This window comes from Torulaspora globosa, chromosome 2 (genome assembly GCF_014133895.1).
Source record: "Torulaspora globosa chromosome 2, complete sequence".
Classification (NCBI taxonomy): domain Eukaryota; kingdom Fungi; phylum Ascomycota; class Saccharomycetes; order Saccharomycetales; family Saccharomycetaceae; genus Torulaspora; species Torulaspora globosa.
The window spans coordinates 523,344-543,159 of NC_050728.1; the positions used below are offsets into that span (position 1 = coordinate 523,344).

Consider the following 19,816-nt stretch of genomic DNA (forward strand, 5'->3'; position numbering starts at 1 on the left):
ACGCCTGACACTGGCTTGAGGCAGTCTAGGCGGTCGGCTACCGCGGGAAACCTGGCATCTAGGCTGGCTTGTCGGGCGTGCTTGCTGAGGGGCCAGCAAGCTACCAGGAAACGTAGGCTGAACGGAGGGGATTGCTAGGCGGAAGCGGAAGGTTGGCTGTGGGCCTGAACAGCGCTCAGATGCGACGGTTGCCGGTGCCTGGGCGCCGCGAAAAGCGCGTGAAGATTAACGACGCAAGGCAGGCAAGCACAAAGCGACAGTCCGGTATGCACGGATGTTGACAGAAAGTGGGCTATGGGTGTTAAATGAGCAGTCAACGAAATTACCTGAAGTCATATGACTATATCTGCGTAGTACTTGGCGACATATTCACCAAGGGTATTACCATTAATTAGGCTGCTTTTAAGCCTTTTACTGTCATTAGCAGCACGACTCATGAACTTCAGTAGTTCCTCTCGCGGGAATGTTAGAATCGTCCTTAATATTAAACTATCTGATGTCGTGTTGTTGGCAATTGCTCGTAGTCTCAGTAGTAGATCTCGCAAAGCTAGATGGGATTCGCTTGGTGAACAATTTAGTTGGGTATTCCGGAACATGAGCTCCAAGCCTTGGAGTACCAGAAGAATTTCGGTGCGATTCTCAGCCGCTGAAGTCTCATCTTTATCGCTCTGTCTCTGCTGCCGATGAATTTTATCCATGTTCAGAACCTGCACCACTTTATTGACTGTGACTGCAAGTTCTGCGAGATCTAGACACGTTATGATTCGTATGCGATCATAAACTTCCTTATTGTTTGGTGATGTGATCTGTTGGAACTCTTTCAGGGGAAAACGATTGGTTGCGTCGATATAATAGACCGTACTGTTGCCATTGTTGGCTACTGTTTGATAAATGAAGTGAGCTAAATCTGATCTGGCAGGCGACGTCCAGACTGAAAGCAGTTTGAGATCATTATACTGCGCCGTGATCATCTTGGGCTAGTTTTGTCGATGTTTAGCGTTTTCATGATCTGCAGGCGATGGGCTTCGCGTTAAGCATACTGTAGAAATTCAGTTAAGTATGTCATTTATATCCGTTACCCATACAAACAATATCTTTGCGATAGTAAATTCATATAAATGCCTTTCTCGTTACTCGTTAACTAATGTTATCTTGGCACCGTCGGTATCCAGCATAAGCTCTTTGCCCTCCTCCTGATTCTGTTGTCTTTTCAAAGGTGACGATGCGACATCTTTTGTATCTGACTCAGCAGCCGCTTCCCTGTTTAATACTGTCCTAGAAGGGCCCTCGGCACTCGAGTTCTTTGTATCATTATTGTTAATCACTGCTGGAGTATTATTCACAGAACTGAATTGAAGTAAATTCCAAACACCAGGGGAACTTCTGTTCGTAAGCTTCTCGCCTGTAGCGCCATTTGAGACATCCTGTGCGCCGTCATTATTGCTGCTTTTCTTGACGTTCCTATCAGCATCCTCAGCGGTGAGCAGATTTGGATCATTGTTTTGGTCGGTTACAGGTGATCTGCGCTGTTGGGCGCTACCGCGCTCCGGTGTGTAGGCTTCCATGGCTGTTATATGGAACGCCTTAGTAGGAGAGCGCAATATGGAGGTGTGCGAAGGTGATAGATGAGACGCCGACGATGATGTATTGGTGATAATAGGTGGGACATTTTTAGGAGTATTCGAGTATGATCCTGCGGATGGGACTGCTGATGCAGTTGAAGCCGACGCATTCGTGAAAGACACGAGCGCATTATTGGTTGGATTTTGACTTATATGGGGACCCGAAGTAGGTGGCGGCATCAGTCGGGTAGATTGAAGTTGTTGAGATGATGATGTCTGTTGGTCTGACCGCAGCATATTTTGCGATGGCGGTACGGAGACGGCCTCCGCAGGTGAAGCCGATATTGATGAAGAATCGAGCTGAGATTGAGATTGAGGCTGAGACAGCATATTTGGTTGATTAGTCATCTTTGAACGACTGTGCATAGTCTGTAGCTTTATCACCGTTTGTTCAGGAGGATAATCCGACTGTGAAGGCAGAGAGTTGTATTTTGAAAGATGTAACTGTAGCTGTCTAGCCACTGACGAACCACGCCTCACTTTACCAATTTTCCCAGCATTCCATTTGCTTAAGAAATCGCGCTGATAGTCCTCGCTGATTCGCCATTTCATACCCTTTCCTGGTTCATTGGGCCGTCTTGGAACCTTCTCGAAGGCCTTGTTCAGCGAAAGATTGTGTCTGATAGAGTTTTGCCAACCAGTCTTCGCAAACCTGTAATACGCATAATTGGAAGAGATATACTTGTATATGTCTGCCAATGAGATTACGCCTTCCTTGGTTGATAGAATAGCCTGCGTAATCATCGTAGCATAGGAATGAGGAGGCTTGACATTCTTATTCTCGTCCCTAGACAGGTCAGAGGCGAAATCAAGCGACTGGGGGAAACCAATTTGAGTCAGCGATTGACTTGGATTTGAGTACGATAGATTTAAGTCAGTTTGATTCATCTGGCCATTCGATGTTCCAGAAGGTAGCATGACACCGCTGTTGTCCATCTTAGAGACTCCGTTCATAAAATGCGAATCTGCATTTAGTTGCATACTGGGACCATATTCTGCATGGCTGCTTGTACCGTTACCATACATCTTGAAGGTTCTTATCTGCTGTTGAGGCTGCCGCAGCGGCTGCCGCTTCATATAGTCCGATTCTTTCAGGATATCGTACAGCAACGCATTGGGGTCGCTTGAACGATAGCCATCATTTACCGCACTGCCATATCTTGCCACTAGCTTAGGAATCAAGTGACTGATGCAAGTTTGCGATATAAATGGCTCCTGCTCCGGAAGGATAAACATCATTTGAGTGCCACCGATGTCCAAGATTGTGCCCGATGTCAATAACACGGGCGGTGCTGCCGGCCCGACTTGCACCCTTTTAAAGTTGACCTTGGCACCGTTTCTCCCCAGAACCAGCAGCTCCCAACCCCCATGCTGCATGTTGAATTTTATTATTGCATGTTTCCTAGATACCACCTTCGCCGGACCCAGATCAATGTCGATCGCCTGGGGACCATCCTTGACATCCACGTTGGGTATTGCAACGGCGACAGTATCCGTATTCCTTCCAATCGAGATTTCCAGCCCTTTAACATAGTACGTCCAATCCTTCCCTGAAATCTTGGCATATGCCTGAACTTCAGTAGCCAAATTACGCTCGTTCGAATACTGTTTTGATACCATCGTCGCCTGATCCGGCCCCTGTAGCACCGAGATCACTGCGTTCACAAGGCTCTGCTGCTGCTGAGCGCTGTACCCGTTGGCATTCACTACGTTCAAATATTCTCCACCTCGGTTCAGGTTCTTATCTATAGCACTCTCGCGTGACATTCCAGGTGATCCAATTATATCTTCAGCAAACTCACACTTCTATAACTTCTCCGACACCCATCAAGGAGCAACCAGGGATTACAAAACTCTTTGATCCCAAACGACAAAATGCAAACGAAACGGAACCAACTATATTCCCCTTCTTGTTACAATATACCAGTTCAAGTTTAACTTTAAGGACAACCAACCATTCAAATCAGATGTGTGAGCCTTACAAATTCTGGGTTTGTTTAACCTTCAAATTGTTTGTTTACCATTCAAAAAAGAAAAACATCATCTTAAAAAGACAATCAAATTTTTCGGCACAGAACAACAAAATTAAAGGGAAATCAACATATAGCAAAAGGGTGAGGAAAAAGCCTCTCTGTCACGTTGGACGGACTGAATTTCTGATTCGTACGATATGAGTTAGGGCTCTATTATTAGGGTTCGGAGCACGGCGGCAAAACGGGTGGCGGCTGCTGTTGAATATAAACAACTCCCTGCCACTTCGATTTGTAACAACTATCGAGTAGGCCGATGATTGGACGTGTCAGTGCTAGTTGCGGTGCTATATTTCTTATGGAGAGCGTTTCAAGGTGAGATTTCGGTTGCTTGGACGGTGGCGGAACGACTGCTTTTCAATTAGCCGCTGTGACACAAAGACATGACCGAGGTCACGAAGCTTGGGGAGTGAGTAGAGAGAAAGGGTGGTTGATACGAGTACTGGAACGAGAAAAATGGCCATTAGATCGTGGTGAAGTTTTCAAAGGTCTCTTGGTCATGTGACCTTCGCTATTCCAGGTCATTGACGGATGCGGCGTTTGTTTTGATGCGATAAGATCCATCTGCGAAAGCAGCGTGTGGCAGCACCATACAGGGTGATGAGGTAAAGCGCTGCGGTGATTTCTTAGGGGAAACAAGAAACGAGCCTAAAAGATTTGGGAAAAAAAATACTGAAAAAATGTCTAGATTATGTCACTAACGAAATACAGAGGATAACTTTCGATGTCAGAGCAGCTCTGTGCTATTTGGAGTGTTGAGCTGTGTCCTTTGTGTGCCGGAGTGCTCCTCATTGTCCATGATCTTGCACTTCGCACGCCTATCATAGGGAATATTGCCAAGGATACAATAAGAATTCATTATAATGGCGGATTTACAGCGGCAGCAGCTGTTGCAGAGTAAGAGAAGAAGAGTAACGAGAGCGTGCGATGAATGCAGGAAGAAAAAGGTGAAATGCGACGGGCAGCAACCGTGTATTCACTGCACTGTTTATTCCTACGAATGTACTTATAATCAACCGACAAAGCGAAATGGGTCTTCGCTACCGACGTCAACACAGCAATCACAGAGTGTTAAGTGGGCTAAACCAACCGGATCTTTCAATCCAAACATATCAGCTACTATCAATGTCAGTGCACCGTCTTCTGTATCAGTGGGATCTATTAAGAAACAGAACTCCCGAGAATCGAAACTGCAGGCTCAGGTCAACAAGTATAAGGCATTATTCCACGAGATACTGCCAGATCTTCCAGATATAGACTCCCTAGACCTTCCGACGTTTATCCAAATATTTCGCAACTTCAGCTCAAATTCTCAGTACGCTTCTTCGATATTGCAGGACACAATAACGGAGTATCATTTAATTGCAAGCGACGCAACGCCTTGCTCATCAAAGACAACAACCCCAGATGGAAGCAGTACCGGAAGTAATAGCCTCATCAGTACAGATGTTGTCGAATCTGTTGACGGTTCAATTCAATCACATATGGGAAGAGAAATAAAGATAATACTACCTCCGAAACCAATAGCGCTTCAATTTCTGACAAATGTTTGGGAGCATTGTTGCGTATTATTGAGCTTTTATCACAGGCCCAGTTTTATAAAACAATTCGATGAACTGTATGAAACCGATCCGCAAAACTACTCACATGATCAGATGCAGTTTTTGCCATTGTGTTATTCAACAATGGCTGTAGGCGCACTCTTTTCTAAATCAATGGATGAGCCAAAAAATCCTATAGGGCAGAATTCAGATACGGAACTCGAGAATGGCGATGAAAACCAAAATGAAGAGGGGTCTTATTCAAGAGGTAAGTTTTTAGAAGATGAAGGTTACAAGTATTTCATCGCAGCAAGGAAATTGATAGACATAACCAATGCTCGTGATCTCAATTCTATCCAGACCATCTTGATGCTGATTGTCTTCCTTCAGTGCTCGGCAAGGTTATCAACATGTTATGCTTATATCGGAGTGGCTATGAGAAGCGCACTGCGTGAAGGACTCCATAGATCGTTAACTCTGGAATCTGGCTTCAATCCAATTGAGATTGAAATGAGAAAGAGATTGTTTTACTCGGTACATAAATTGGACATCTATGTGAATGCCATGTTAGGCTTACCCAGGTCGCTTTCCCCGGAGGACTTTGACCAAACTTTGCCTATTGAACTATTGGATGAGAATATTACTGAAGAAGGTTATTTCCCGGAGAACGAAAACAACGTTCTCTCCAGTGCAGGTATTGCAAACCAACATACGAAACTGGTAATGATCTTAGATGTGATTGTAAGGAAATTATATCCAACCAAGAAGACAAATAACTTGATTTCTCACGATGTAGTCACAGATTTGGAAATGAAGCTTAGAGAGTGGCTAGATGGACTACCTCCAGAGCTAATTCCTGGACGAGAAGACGTTCCAAAAGAATACGAAACTGCTAATAGATTGTTGCATTTGTCATTTTTCCATGTTCAGCTGATATTATATAGACCCTTTATCCATTATCTCTCCAGGAAAAGTGTGGCAAACAATCGCGATTCCCTTTCAATTCAGCGGGCCAGAAATTCGATCAGTGTAGCGAGATCTGCGGTCAACTTAGCGCAAGAAATGCTTAAGAAAAATTTATTGACAGGTTCCTACTGGTACGGATGTTACACGATTTTTTATTCCGTTGCTGGATTACTCTTCTATGTCCATGAAGCTCAGCCATCAGATAAGGAGAGCGCCCTTGAGTATGAGCAAATATTAAAGGATGCCGAAATTGGAAGAAACGTTTTATTGCAGCTTAAAAATACAAGCATGGCTGCTGATAGAACCTATAATTTACTGAACAAAATTTTTGAAAAACTAAACTCTAAAACAATAAAGCTTTCGGAAATCCATGGGAACTCAGAGCAGCAATCAGCCACGAAAGATGAAAAACGAGATATGTCGTTGCAACCAACGACGATCGCCCCTCGCCAAATTTCAGACACTTCTAATTCCGGCAGGTATTTTGGTCCAGAGCTATCGGCCACATTTCAATCACAAGGCTTGCGACCGATGGCAAATGAGCATGCTGCCTCACCTAACAAGTTTAACAAAACAATTAGCGGCGTCAATACCGTAAATACTGCCGCTACATCCAATATTCCAACTAATGAGAGTGATATCTTCACCAAAACTGACACAACCCCGATGGATGGCTTCTCCATTTTGGATACAATAAACAATGACCTTTTTGGAAGCGCAAATATGTCAGACAATTCTTTCAAAGGACTCGGTGAAATGACGGCACCGGAAGGCTCTGAAAATTTAGGTTCGGATGGGGTAAAAAGGGAAGGTGTCGACTCGGAGTCGTACATACCTGGCGCCTTTGATCAACTGGATATACAATTATTCGGTAGGTATTTACCTCCATACATGTCACAACAGGGTGATGCGAGCGAGCCTGGTAAATAAAGTCCTTTTAGGTCATTTAGAGAGGCCTGTTCTGTTTAGAATATTCCGTATGTAAAATTAGGAATTCTTATAAATTACGGATTATAATAATAGATGTGCTATTTTGCAGACCACAAATCTATTACTTCTGTTCAGAATCCCAATTCGAACCGTTTATCCATGTTTGCGTTTTGCTGCTTGAGAAATGAGGCAGATGATAAAGCTTCTGATGTTTGTTAGATTTTGAAGTGCCCGATTTACCACTGTTCTGCTTATAAATACCTTGCTTGCCTTTCAGGTTATCCACATTATTACCAAGGACAGATGTTGCATTTAATGGCAAAACTGGTGAAGCAGAAGAAGCCCTCAGAGGCGGTGTGATGCTATCCCCTTCATACGGAGATTGTGGATTCTGCTCATGTATCGTTTGTGATAAAAGTTGCTGATGTTGCTGATGATACTGCCATTTCCTCCGTGAGCTCCGTTGTGAGCTCTTCAGGAAGCCCTCAAACCTGAAGAGGGTATCCTGTGGAGACTCAATGGCTTTTGACCGACTTGACGAGACAGCCCCCAGAACCGCGTTGCCCGGGGATTTTAGCACATTAGAATTGCGGGAGCGGGGTGCCATTGTATCTTCGCCATAAAGGTGAGGGCTATGATAAGCTGTCCTCAAAGCGGGTTCACTTACAAGTTTTTCATTCGGAGTGCTAACGGTGAAAGAATCTGCTAATGATTTTTTAAATGACACGTTCGAGTTGATTTTGGTCAGACTACCATTCAAAAGAGCGGATACTTTCTTGTCATAAAGCTGAGGAGCAGATTCAAAAGTAGAAGTTTGTTCTGTTTGCGTTGTCTCGACCGAGTTTGTTCGATCGTGAAGGATTCCCAAACCAGAGTGTGGGGCAACGGAAGCCGACACAGTAGTCTTAGTAAAGAAACTATCCAGGTTGTCAAGTTCTGCCCACATATGGCTCAAAGAGGCGTCTTTTTCTTCGACCAGAGATACAGAATCATTGGTTTCGGTCCTTCCAAAACCGTAGTCTGTATCAGCATGGAATTCAACAATATCATCCATGGCGGGTGGTTGCTCCATAGACGCTTCTCCATGAGTTTCCACTGCACATGTCATGAAGACAGCATGAACATTGTGTCTAGTTGTTGCTGCAGTCATAGTCGGCATCGGGACAGACCATCCACTTTCCTCCGGAATGCCGAAAAGCGTTGTCGTAATGGTACCACTGGCCTTGATATCCTTGTTTCCCATACTTATTCTAAGAACATCCTTATCCAACTTGCTCCCTGACACGTTCGTCACGCAATCAAGAACCTCCAAAGCCTGGGTTTCGTACTCAGTAAGCAATAATCTTAACAGTGGAGAAATCAAGTCAGCTCCGACTCCAGTAAACTCAGGTCTCTTCAAGTCGACTAGTGGGAAAATATACTTGAGAATTTCCATAGTTTCAACTTTAACCCATCCGATCTTGTTAAGCAGCAATCTTAGTAAAAACACTAGAGTCTGTCCTGAGAACTCTGGGAAGTAGTTACGCGAGATGAAGCTCACTACTTGACTCATAAAGTCCTTCTTTGACCTGAATTTGTTTCTTGAAAGAGAATCGATCAATCTGGAGAGAGAAGGCTGTTTGTAAGCTTCCGACAAATTTGTTAATGCATCGATGGCCGGCTGAATACTGGTAAAATCCCTTTGGCTCATGGCGTGAAGGAATCTCGGTAGATTGGCTATAAGTGCAAACAGCAACCGTGACTCGGAGTTTGCCACAATGCGACTGTCTTTCAGTAGATTTAACTTGTCCAAGAATTTCCAGGTAATATCAAGCGAATTCGCAGACCTTAAACCAGTCATAACAATTTGCTGCAGCCCTTCAAACCTGCCTTCCCAGTTAGACGGGAAAGTGGCAACAAGGCATTGAACAGTGTCTGGTGCATCCAAGTCTATTTTGGATAGAAATTTTGTGAAGCAAGACAAAACCTCAATGAACTCCTGTTCATGGATGCTATTCAAGCAGGCTGTGATAGACCAAAAGAGTTGCGGAAAATTAATCAAATCAGCTGGATCAAGCTCAGCAGTTACCGCATTCAGCGTCATGAGGATCTGCATGGCGAAACCTTGTATATCTGGGCTTACATCAGATATCGTATTAGAGAGCCTATGCAGCATATCACGAAGCATGCCTTGATCCACAAATGTAAGTAAAGGTCTAAACACTTGAAAGGAGCGGCAGGCAATATGTCTGACTGAGCAGGTGGTTGCCCATTTTAGCGAAATTCTTTGCCATTCAGCGTGAAAGCCATCAATTTGCGAGAAGATTGAGAGAATATTACGCGTTAAAGCATCCATTGCTTTAGGAGAGCGAGCTCCATTTTTGTCCTTCATCAGGTTGTCGTAGGACCATAAGCTATGTTTGTCCCTGAGCATTTTCACTGTAGCATCTGACTTTTCATGGCCAGGAGCCATACTGAAAATAAGATCGCAAATGACTTTTGAAGCGCTTTCTTGAATCAAAGGCATATAGTGATCTAGCAAACAGATCGAGATGTGCAGCAATGTTGGAATACTGCCCTTCAAAGATTCTGATGGAGTACTCGCTAAGTTCACGAGGAAAATTATTGACAAGTGCGCTTTGGAAAAGGTTATACTTTTCCCATGATAGTCCAAACGGCCCCAAATGTCTGCAACGAATGAGAATTTGCCATTATCCGCAGGAGCGATTGTAGAAACGGTGTTAACTGGGACCATATATTTAGGCTCTAGATTTTGCAATAATGTGTCAATCAAACCAATCCCTCCAGGTACATTAGCCAGATATAACACAACGTCTTTTGCGTGCTGGACGAAAGCCGGATTCCTATGGTTGATCGATAGGGTAATAATATATTCCAATGACACATGGATGTTCTGTAAAGAATTGCCTTTACCTAAAGATATCCACAATTGCTCGACTTCTAAAGGTAGCTTGTCATTGAGATCAATCGTAATGTAAAAAAGGTTATTCAAAGCCATAAAAGTATCAGGCTCATCAAACGATTTCAGAATAAACTTGTTCACCCATGGGACCATCAGTATGAGTAAATCCTTCTTGATATCAAAAGCGAAAAGACCCAAAATGCGAACCAGGTTCGAAAAGATCTTTAAGCATAGATCCTGCGATAAAAGCTCGGCAAAAATACTGGAAATTTCTTTCGCAGTTGATTTGTAGACAGACTTCGATGTACTTGCCAGTCTCTCCTTGAAAACTTTGGTATACGACGAGTTATGCAGTTGGCTTTCAACTACGCATAATAAATCGACGGCGTACGTCCTCGTTTCTTCCTTATCCGACACCAAACCATATAAACCTAACGAAACCAACTCATCCTCGTCCAATATCAGGTCATCCATTTCAAGAACTATCTTGCAGAATGTCGTATAATACAGTGTTGAAACAATAGGTTGCTTATGATAAGAGACGCATTGCAATGCCACATCTCTGAAAAGCTTGGAATTTTCTTTGTTCTTTCCTAGTAAATTTTCCAAAGCACGGACACCAATCAATCTAACTGCTTCATCACTAGCATTGAACAACGCTTCGATCCAAGATAGTAAACCACCAATGTCGAAGGAAACTATTATGGGTAAATCAGAACCGCTGTTTAGTTTTTCTGTAATTGGGTCGGAACACAGGACCACCATGCATTCCAAAGCGACTTTTTCTAATCTGCTCTTCTGGAATTCGATTCCTGCCGTTATTGTGGTGCGATCCCGGCTGTTGCTGACATTTCTTATCATAGTGGCGTATCTTTCCTCAGCAACATATGCATACTCGCCGTATCCACACCACTCTTTCAAGTAATTAAAGCATGATGCCCGAGCTGCGAAAGGAAGCGACTTTTTAAATACACCTTTCGCCTTCGTAGCGATGCAATAATTTTTCAGAAATTCAGCAAAAAAGCTGCGCAGCGGTTGATAAGTGTAGGAAGACTGTATAGTTTCCTCTTCGAGGAAGCGTTTGACATGCTTCAAGAAAGCAGATATTTTTGACAGGGCCCACTCATCTTCCAGAACAGTCGGGTTATGCAGAAATCTCGACAGTATTGTCAACACATGAAACATTTCAACTCGAATCTTATTAGTTGTGCTGGATATTTTCCAACTGGTAAGGAATTTATCAACGTTCTCAATATATGCTCTGTAGATGTTGACATTCATGGAGCTCAGGCCAGCAATAATGGCATCCCTCACAATTCCGCACTTTGCGTTTAAAAGCGGTAGAACCATCTTGAATATCGAAGTTGCAGACTTGATTTTCTGATGTTGAACAGTAAATATTTGTTGGCTTTTCTTCCTGCCGTGTTGAGGACTTGCGGTGGGTATGTGTAATTTTTGATCGTTTGTCGAGGTGAGCGACGTACAAGCGACGATCAAATAAAGTTTCCATTGATTAGTCACTGCTTCGGGTGAAACATCCGAAACACGCCCATCGACCTTGTTCGCGATTTGCAGAATAATCTCATGAACTTGAACAAGCCGGATGCAAACTATTGAGCGACACAGTGCCATGGTAACCGGACAAGACTCAAAAATGACGGACAGCAGTTTCGGAAATACTCTCTGCCAAAGAGCCGCGTCCACCCCATATTCCGATTCTGCCAATTTGATAAGCATGCCTTTTTTGTATTTGGAGGTTAATTTAGAAATCCGCGACTTTTCAACGTCGCTTAGGAAGACCTTCTTCGGATCTACTAGACTATTGTAATCACTATCATTCAACAAATCAACTAGCCTGGTCCCACTGTCTGCTGCAAATCGTGACGAAGATCGGGAATGGCCGTTCGACATCTTCGTCGCCTTCCCTATCGTTGCCCTGTCGAATCTCGATGTAATCCTCAATATCTGGATACTGAGTTTTCTAATCGCCGGATCCTGAGAACAGAGAAAAAACAGCCCATTTCCCTCCACCTCTTCAATAACCGTTGCCGTGTTTTTTAGTTCCAACATTTCCATTTCGCTTGGTTCCGCTGTATCTGGCAGATCAGGACCTAAGTTGACAGCATCCTGCGTAGCTTCTCGTCGTTTCACGTCTTCGCTGCCCGACTGAAATTCTTCCAGCCAGCACTCAAGCAGTTCAACGTAAAGCATTAAAAGTTTCCTATATTCCGAAGAAGATAGGTACGACATGTTGTAACTCGATTGTGTCTTCTCATCAAAGTCAAAAGAGTACTTTGCAAACCAGGTTATTACTGTGTAAGGATTCCTTTTCGAAGCTAAAGCTTTTAACGCATTTTCACAACTAGTGGCAATTAAAAGATCTGCATGCACTGCATTTCTAGAAAGAACTTCAATTGCGGATTTGAACGGCATTTGTGCCGAGATGCATAAACAGCTGGGAATTGTTTCTATTAGAGTCGCAAAAAGAGCGACATTAAGATTTCTATTATTGTTTGTGTTATTATCGTGTGTAAAGCTGAAAGAGAACTTTTCAAAAGGGGTTGGTGGTTCTCTATTATGTTGATTCTCCGGAGACCACACTTCACATCCAATTTTTGAGTCGAGGATAAGGAATAGTTTGTAAAAATGGCTACAGATCTCCTCATGATTGAGAAGAAGAGCCTCTGATTTCTTGATTGAGATGTCATTTAAACCTAATTCATAGAATCGGCTATCGTTTTCGGGAAATTCAGGCTTCTTATTGGTCATCAGAAGTCCACGATACGTGTTAATTGCCAGTATTAACTTTTCGTAATTGATACCGTCCAGGTTTGAACCGTTGAAAGATTGCCTGACCAATGGAATCATGGCATGCTCCACCACAAAGTTGGGATAAGCGTGTCCTATTGTTACCAGAACATCTGATAAGGGATTAATCAGCTCCAGATCAGTAGTGATCCAATTTTCCTTCCTCTTGCTGTTCACGTATAGGCCTATCACTTTATGCAGCGTCCTCGTCGTGTTATTCAGCGTTTCGGGGCATCTATAAAGGTAGACCCACACAAGACGAGAAAGACCAACAGCGAAAAGTACTCTAGCAGCCAATTGCTTGTTTCGGCTCTTTTTGGCGTTTTTCTCTATTAGAGAGATCCAGTTAAGCGAAAACAGTTCAGAAGGAGAAGCGCAAAGGACCGATATGGTGAGCTTGAAGCCACTGGCCCAATACTTACTATCTGAGAGTAGTTTGCTACCAGCGGCAAGCAAAGTTGTCATTGCTTCAACCCATATAGGATGATTAACTTCGGCTGTTAACGTTCCAGCTAGCGGAAGAAGTAGCTGACTAATGACCTCTGCATAGGCCAGGCTAACTGATATGTTTTCAGCCCTAGAGAAGAATTTTGCAATACTTTTGATGAAATCAGCCGTTTCCTCGAACCTCTCCAAGGGATAATTTTTCAGCCTCAAGTACCTCATTCCCAGAATGAGCAGATGAACGGCTGGCTCCAGATTACGGTTGATGTAGGTCGGTATTTTTTCTAAATCCGCGACAAATCTATCGCTGACGGAAAGGAACTTCTTTTCCGACATCCATCCAAGCAGTTCTGCAAACGAATTCCAGTTGGATGACTTTATAATGCTTGAGGAAATTGAAAGGGGATCTGTAGTCTTTAATTGCGTGAAAACAATTTCCTCAAGTTTGTCACTCAAGTCCTCGTCTCCTTCTCCAGATGATTGCTTCACAATCTCAATCAAGACTCGGCAAAGGATGTATATGCTTATCAACGATTTTCGATCAGCTTTCAAGGCGGTTGCTTTCGCAGACTCGATTTGTGATTCTAGTTCCCTGAAGCGGCTACCTTCTATGCCGCTTCTGCTTCCTGCTGACGATTTTGAAGAGCTATTTCTCTTGTGCGTAAAGCGACTTCCGTTGCTCAAGCTTTTGCTGTGGGCCATTGGCACAGCAGTTTGCACCATGTGGTTGTTTCTGGGATTGGTTCTCGTCTGCTCGTTTTCATATTCACGTAAAAGCTTCTCGACTAGCTCGGTGGCAACCCTTGCGATTTCTGACTTGGTCTTTCTCCAAAACATCATAGCGTCTATTACGGGTTTCGGCTTCCTTTTGGCAATATGTCCAAGCGATTCTATTATCTTATCGAAAACGGGATCCACTCCTTCACCTAGAATATCAACTATTGGTGGCTCAGAGATCAGAGGATGTTGTAAACAGAGATTGAGCTTACTTTCTGCATGACGGACAAATTTTGTGAAAAGAACATGGAGAGCATACTCAGAGGGGCTTTTCCAGTCTGTAGCCAACTGCTGCCGCAAATTACTGACATATTCTTCTGCCAATGACCTACTGGTTGTCTCTGTGGGAGTGATTGCAGAGATTTGCTCGGGCGATGCACCTGGCACCGGAATGAAATCATCTGCCAACACAATCTCCTCTATGTTCGCGTTCGGATTTGTTTTTGAAGAAACCTGTGCGATCTCCTCAATACTTTCTACCGGTGGCGGTATGTCGATTGTTGGCGGAAGTACGTCTTGGTTACTTTCTAGCATGTAGCCTCCGTTGTGTGATCTAGATTGCGCACCATTTGGAATCTGAGAAGCGCTTTGGCTCGTTGTTATGTCGTTTTCTTCTTTTATTGGGAACTTAAAAGATTCCAGGGCCTCTGATTGCGCTGGGAAGGTGAATGCCGAATTCATAGCTCAACGTGCCTCTAACCTGCTCGTCAAGACGTAGCTTACCGAGGGTGATTTGGCCGGATTTGTGAGGCGTAGCGCAAAGAAGAAACAGAAAACCAGCCTGCTTTCAAGTTCGCGATCAGTCTCTGCCAAATTCTCCGACTAGATGATCAGCTTTCCTCTCAAGTCCAATGTAGCCATGCACACCTTTCCCGTCGAAGCCTCTTCTCTCATCGTACCTCTCTAGATCTTTTTACCCGGCCTGATCATACACGTCAAAGATCGTAATAACCTGCAGGCACTATCAAGGTTCATATAATAAAGAGCCGAAAACCGTGATGTCCCAGACTTCGAGTACCATTCTACCTCCTAAAGCACTCGTGTCTTTTCCATACTTCGGTAACCTCTTTCAGGGCTCTTCATCTCTAATGCCAAATTTTCTCTTTCGATAGTGCATTGCACCTTGAAAATCCGTACTTTTCACCTATCCGCAAATCGTGAGCCTACCGTATTCCTTATAGTCCTCTTCCCCCTCTCAATAGTTCGCTCGTGGTTTGACTGTATATAAGCTCGGCGGCTATATTACATGGGAAGAGCCTTCGTGGCTCTTCTCTGCATGAGTAACCACGCATCGAAATCTTTAAAACTCCATCAAGCTATATGGTAGCATAGTTGGTGCTTCTTCTTGTGACGCTATGAATAGCGGAAAAGCGGGATATTTAGGACTGTAATGAAATCGATATTGCAAGTAATTTCGATAAACTGTTTCCATAATCTGAACCATCTAAGGAAGCTTGTTGTTGTCCTCGAAGAGCACTTTGGTAGACAATATCGAATGTTGTGATTGTGTTAATGCCGCCTTACCAGCAGACTTCAAAAAGGACGGGTTGGCGGCAAAACGTTAATTATGCGACAAGGATAAAAACTGAGGATGAGATAGAACTGAGACGACTGGGAGCCCAATCGGGCGCAAGAACTAGTCACATTCATTAGTTCCTCTCTGAGGTGATCCTTTTTTGGGAAAACCAGTGTTTTACCACTGGAACCCTCATCAGATAGTCCCGAGACCAACCTCATCTGCAATTGAAAGGCAAGCTTTCTGTTACTGAGCTCAAGTAATCAACAGTGGAACAGCTACAAGATCAGTTTGTGGAATTTCAAGATATCCTTTCGTTGTTTTGCCGGTTTTCCAACTGTGTCGCTTTTTTAACCAGCCTTGCTGACAAAGGCGTGGTGAAGATTCTGAAGCGAGTTGATCTTCTTTGAACACTCTCACTGAAAGAGTTCATTGTTCGGAAAGACCCGATGATCGAGGATCCAGCAGCATCGATTATTCCATTTATCGCGAATGTGGGGATCAATGATGAGAAAGCCCAGGAAATAGCCATTGGGCTTAGCGAAGGCGTGGTGCAGCGTCGGTTTAAGCTCCTGGATTTGGTAGTCGCTTTAAAAGAGGAATTGCTATCTAACGAGGCATCGCAAAGACAAAAGGCTTTGCATTGTTTGTCAAGCGTTCTTGCAGAGCTTCCTGAGGATCAACTATCGAAGAATGAAGTGTCCGTTGTATTTTCCTTCTATTTATCCAAGTATGAAGACTCAAACTTGATTAAAGAAACCTTGCACGGACTTTCCTCTCTGGCCAAAATGAGATACATGTCGCGCGAGAATACTGAATCCTTGATGGATTTACTGACTAGCAAATACCAATCAGGATCCTTCTTGGCTCCAGTGAGATATTTCGCTTTTGAGACAATCAAAAACATATATATGAGAAACGAAACAAAGCTGGTGGCTGATAACGATTTTGCCGACGTTTTTGTCAAATGCTATATTCACGTTGTCAGTGGCGAGAAGGATCCGCGAAACCTACTTATCTCCTTCAAGTTAAGTAGGCAAATGACATCGACTTTGAAGAATATCAGCAAATTCAAAGAAGAATTGTTTGACATCTTATTTTGCTACTTTCCTATCACCTTCAAACCTCCCAAGGATGATCCCTACAAAATTTCTAATGCTGATTTAAAGTTAGCTCTGAGGTCGGCCATGTCGGCCAATGCTGAATTTTCTGAAGATGCCTTTGGAAATTTGATTGATAAACTGACAGCGTCTTCACCAGTTGTGAAGAATGATACACTCTTGACTTTAAAGACCTGCGTTGACAATTTTGGCGGGGAAGCCCTAGTAGACAACTGGCTACCATTGTGGAATGCCCTCAAGTTTGAGATTATTCACGGTAATGATGAGAGTAGCCCAATCGTCCCTGTCGGGCAATCAGAGCCTTCTGGTGACAATGTCAACAATTATCAGGAGGCATTGAACGTCATGAAATCACTGTCATATGGGCTGATTACATTTGATGGGATAGCTTTCGAGAAGTTTTTTGGTCATATTTACGAGGAGCTGAAGCCCAATTTTACTCATGACAAAGACCTCAAGCAAAGCTGTTGCATATTGGCATCCATCGGCTCTGCGAATGTCGATACGTTTAATAAAGTTATCGAGAGTAGTCTACCCCTTTTTCTCAGCAATACTTCTGCAACTGCAAAGCTCAAGCTGATAATAATGAATCTGTCGTTTTTTTTCAAGGCATATGCTGAGGTATTCAACACGATGGACTCGTCAGATGAGAAAATAAGAAGCAATAAATTACTTTCATTCAAAGACGAGATCCTAATGATTTTGAGTAAAGCTTTGACGGGTACTTCGAAGGTAGAAACGACGTTACGCACGCTAGCGGTCATCCAATTCACGAAAATGACCACAATGAAGGACTTCCTAGATAAGGATGAAGTTGCTCTGATTATTCAGTATCTAACCGAAACTATCCTCACTGATGATAATAAAAACATCTACTGTGCATGTCTAGAAGGTCTCAAGACTATAGGTGATACGCATGAAGAGACGATACTTCATGTCTCGCTTACGAGGATGCTTGATCTTTTACCTGTGTCTGAGAAGGCCATCTCAATGAATAGCGAACCAATAGAAAGAGAAAGCGTTTTGAGAGTCCTTTTGGATTTCACGACTTCCAAACACAGTCTAGTTAATGAGAGCTTGATTAAAATATCTTCGAAATCAAATTCGACTGCCCGCTGTGGAGATGACAGTGAATATTGCTTTTTGCTTGCATCAGCATTATTCACTCTAATGGTAAACAATATCGATTCAATGAGTGAATCAGATGCTATTCTGCTAAAGGAAAACGTAGAACCCCTTCTGCTCCAGTTGTTGACCGAAGACTCGAATGTCTTTATCAAAGATCATACTAGAATGCTGCTTTCCAATGTCCTATTTTTCATCAGTCTCAAGCTCCCAGTCGCCCAACACCAGCAAAATTTGGAGACATACAAAGAGTTGTTCAACAGCAAGTTGAAGATTTTTGAAAAGCCGGCCCACCACGTATTTCCGTTTGTGCAACTTCTTGCGGCCGCGAGTAATAACTGCAAATTTGAGGATGCTGATTCGATATTTGAGAAGGCTATAAGGTTGATCACTAGCAAGCATCCAATCTCAGAATTTGAAAAACTTGGCTATCTGGAACTTCTGATGGTATTGAGTAATAAATGGGTTCCAGAAGATACGATAGAGCGCCTATGCGATTGGGATGATCTTTCCTTTTCGAATCTAGAAACCCTGATATGGATCGGAAAAGGGTTGATTATGCGCAACTGCGATATGGGACTCACGTTTCAAGAGAGATTAGCGGATAAGCTTTCCAGGGAAGACGTTGGATCTTTCGTAGCCAAGAAGTTTGAGGTTCTGGTCACTGACCTGGTCTTAATGGGGAAATATAAGGGCGTTCCACTCAGTAACAATGTTCGACTTTTGTACAAGCAAAAGTACTTCAGCGAAGTGTTTCCAAAACTGCTCGATCAGCACAAAAGGACCAGCAACCTTCTAGTTAAGGCAAATTATTTGACGGCATTAGCCTTGACTGCAAAACACATCCCGCCCAAAGTAATGGAGCCCTACATGCCAGAGTTCACACCAATATTACTGCAGGCTTTGAACCTACCGATGGCAGAGGTGAAAGTATCAGCACTGAAGACACTAAAAGACACAGTGAAGAAACACAACCAGCTAGCCACCGAGTATGCTCAGTCTTTGTATCCGGTTCTTCTCAAACTGGTTCTGCCGGGACCTTTCAACGACGTTCAGGTTAGGCTGCTGTCGTTGGAGCTTCTGGAGACGCTGTCAGCTGTAGTCCCAATTAATTACAGCCAGCCGCACAAGAACGACATCATCAGAGGCTTGGAACCCGTCCTGGACGATACCAAGCGGATTGTCAGGAAGCAGTGCGTGGCCACAAGACAGGCCTTCTTCGAATTAGGCCAAGTACCATTCGATTGATTTTTATCCTCCGACCTGCATACACTATATAACTAATCTTCATCGCTGCTCTCCTCTTCATCGCTGAGACCCACAGGCGCGAGGCCCGGCGTCAAGCCGGGATATCTGCGGTCGGCTACAGGTTTAATCTCTTCCTTGAACGTTTTAATCTTCTTCCTCCGAGCCTGGCCCCGCGTTGGACGGTCAGCCGAGATCTGACCGATAATACGCTGCTGCAACTCCCGCAATTCCTCCTTTTCTTCATCTTCCAGCTCCCAGGCGTCAACATTTCTGGCATTCCTCTCCGCAAGCTTATTCAGATACTTTCGCTCCTTCGCCGACAGATTCCCGCGCTTCCTATGCTCCTCCAGCACTCTCAATTTAGCTGCCTGCTCTATCTCCTCTCTACTGGCTCTACTACACTTAATGGCACGTATTTTCTTTTTTTTCTGACGTTTCTTCAAAGCTACCTCATCGCGCTCCCGCAACTCAACCATCCTCTTCAAATTACGATCTATCAGTTTGGCCTTCGAGCCCCTATGACTTCCTCTACCCTGAGACCGACCTCCATCGCTGACACTTATTTTCTTTGCCCCGGGCAACAATGTACCCAGCAACTCATTCACCGCCGCAGTCGCCTGCAGCTGTGCATTCTCCGACATTTGTATCGACACTCCGACCTGCTAGACCGCGGAAACAGTCCCAAACAGCCTCCTATAACCACTCTACATCCCATCTCATCTCATCGCACTATTAGTGCCAAATTTTTCCAATTCCGTTCTTTTCACGGTCACGTGACCCTCTTCG

General features: G+C 43.8%; 6 protein-coding genes across 6 annotated transcripts; 2 read left to right on the forward strand and 4 right to left on the reverse strand.

Moving 5' to 3' along the window:
• Nucleotides 1–332: 332 nt before the first annotated feature.
• Nucleotides 333–971, reverse strand: CSM2 (Csm2p; the record flags this gene model as incomplete). The annotated part of the gene is made up of 1 exon (XM_037282204.1): nucleotides 333–971. The coding sequence occupies one exon, from the start codon at nucleotides 969–971 to the stop codon at nucleotides 333–335; it is 639 nt and encodes a 212-aa protein (XP_037138099.1).
• Nucleotides 972–1,130: 159 nt separating this feature from the next.
• On the reverse strand, nucleotides 1,131–3,389 carry FKH1 (forkhead family transcription factor FKH1; the record flags this gene model as incomplete). Its single annotated transcript, XM_037282205.1, has 1 exon — nucleotides 1,131–3,389. The coding sequence occupies one exon, from the start codon at nucleotides 3,387–3,389 to the stop codon at nucleotides 1,131–1,133; it is 2,259 nt and encodes a 752-aa protein (XP_037138100.1).
• A 1,126-nt stretch (nucleotides 3,390–4,515) lies between these two features.
• On the forward strand, nucleotides 4,516–7,089 carry ASG1 (Asg1p; the record flags this gene model as incomplete). The annotated part of the gene is made up of 1 exon (XM_037282206.1): nucleotides 4,516–7,089. One exon carries the CDS (start codon nucleotides 4,516–4,518, stop codon nucleotides 7,087–7,089), a length of 2,574 nt encoding a protein of 857 aa, XP_037138101.1.
• A 121-nt stretch (nucleotides 7,090–7,210) lies between these two features.
• Nucleotides 7,211–14,701, reverse strand: TAO3 (Tao3p; the record flags this gene model as incomplete). The annotated part of the gene is made up of 1 exon (XM_037282207.1): nucleotides 7,211–14,701. One exon carries the CDS (start codon nucleotides 14,699–14,701, stop codon nucleotides 7,211–7,213), a length of 7,491 nt encoding a protein of 2,496 aa, XP_037138102.1.
• Nucleotides 14,702–15,985: 1,284 nt separating this feature from the next.
• On the forward strand, nucleotides 15,986–19,030 carry MET18 (Met18p; the record flags this gene model as incomplete). The annotated part of the gene is made up of 1 exon (XM_037282208.1): nucleotides 15,986–19,030. The coding sequence occupies one exon, from the start codon at nucleotides 15,986–15,988 to the stop codon at nucleotides 19,028–19,030; it is 3,045 nt and encodes a 1,014-aa protein (XP_037138103.1).
• A 32-nt stretch (nucleotides 19,031–19,062) lies between these two features.
• RRT14 (Rrt14p) lies at nucleotides 19,063–19,671 on the reverse strand (the record flags this gene model as incomplete). The annotated part of the gene is made up of 1 exon (XM_037282209.1): nucleotides 19,063–19,671. One exon carries the CDS (start codon nucleotides 19,669–19,671, stop codon nucleotides 19,063–19,065), a length of 609 nt encoding a protein of 202 aa, XP_037138104.1.
• Nucleotides 19,672–19,816: the final 145 nt, after the last annotated feature.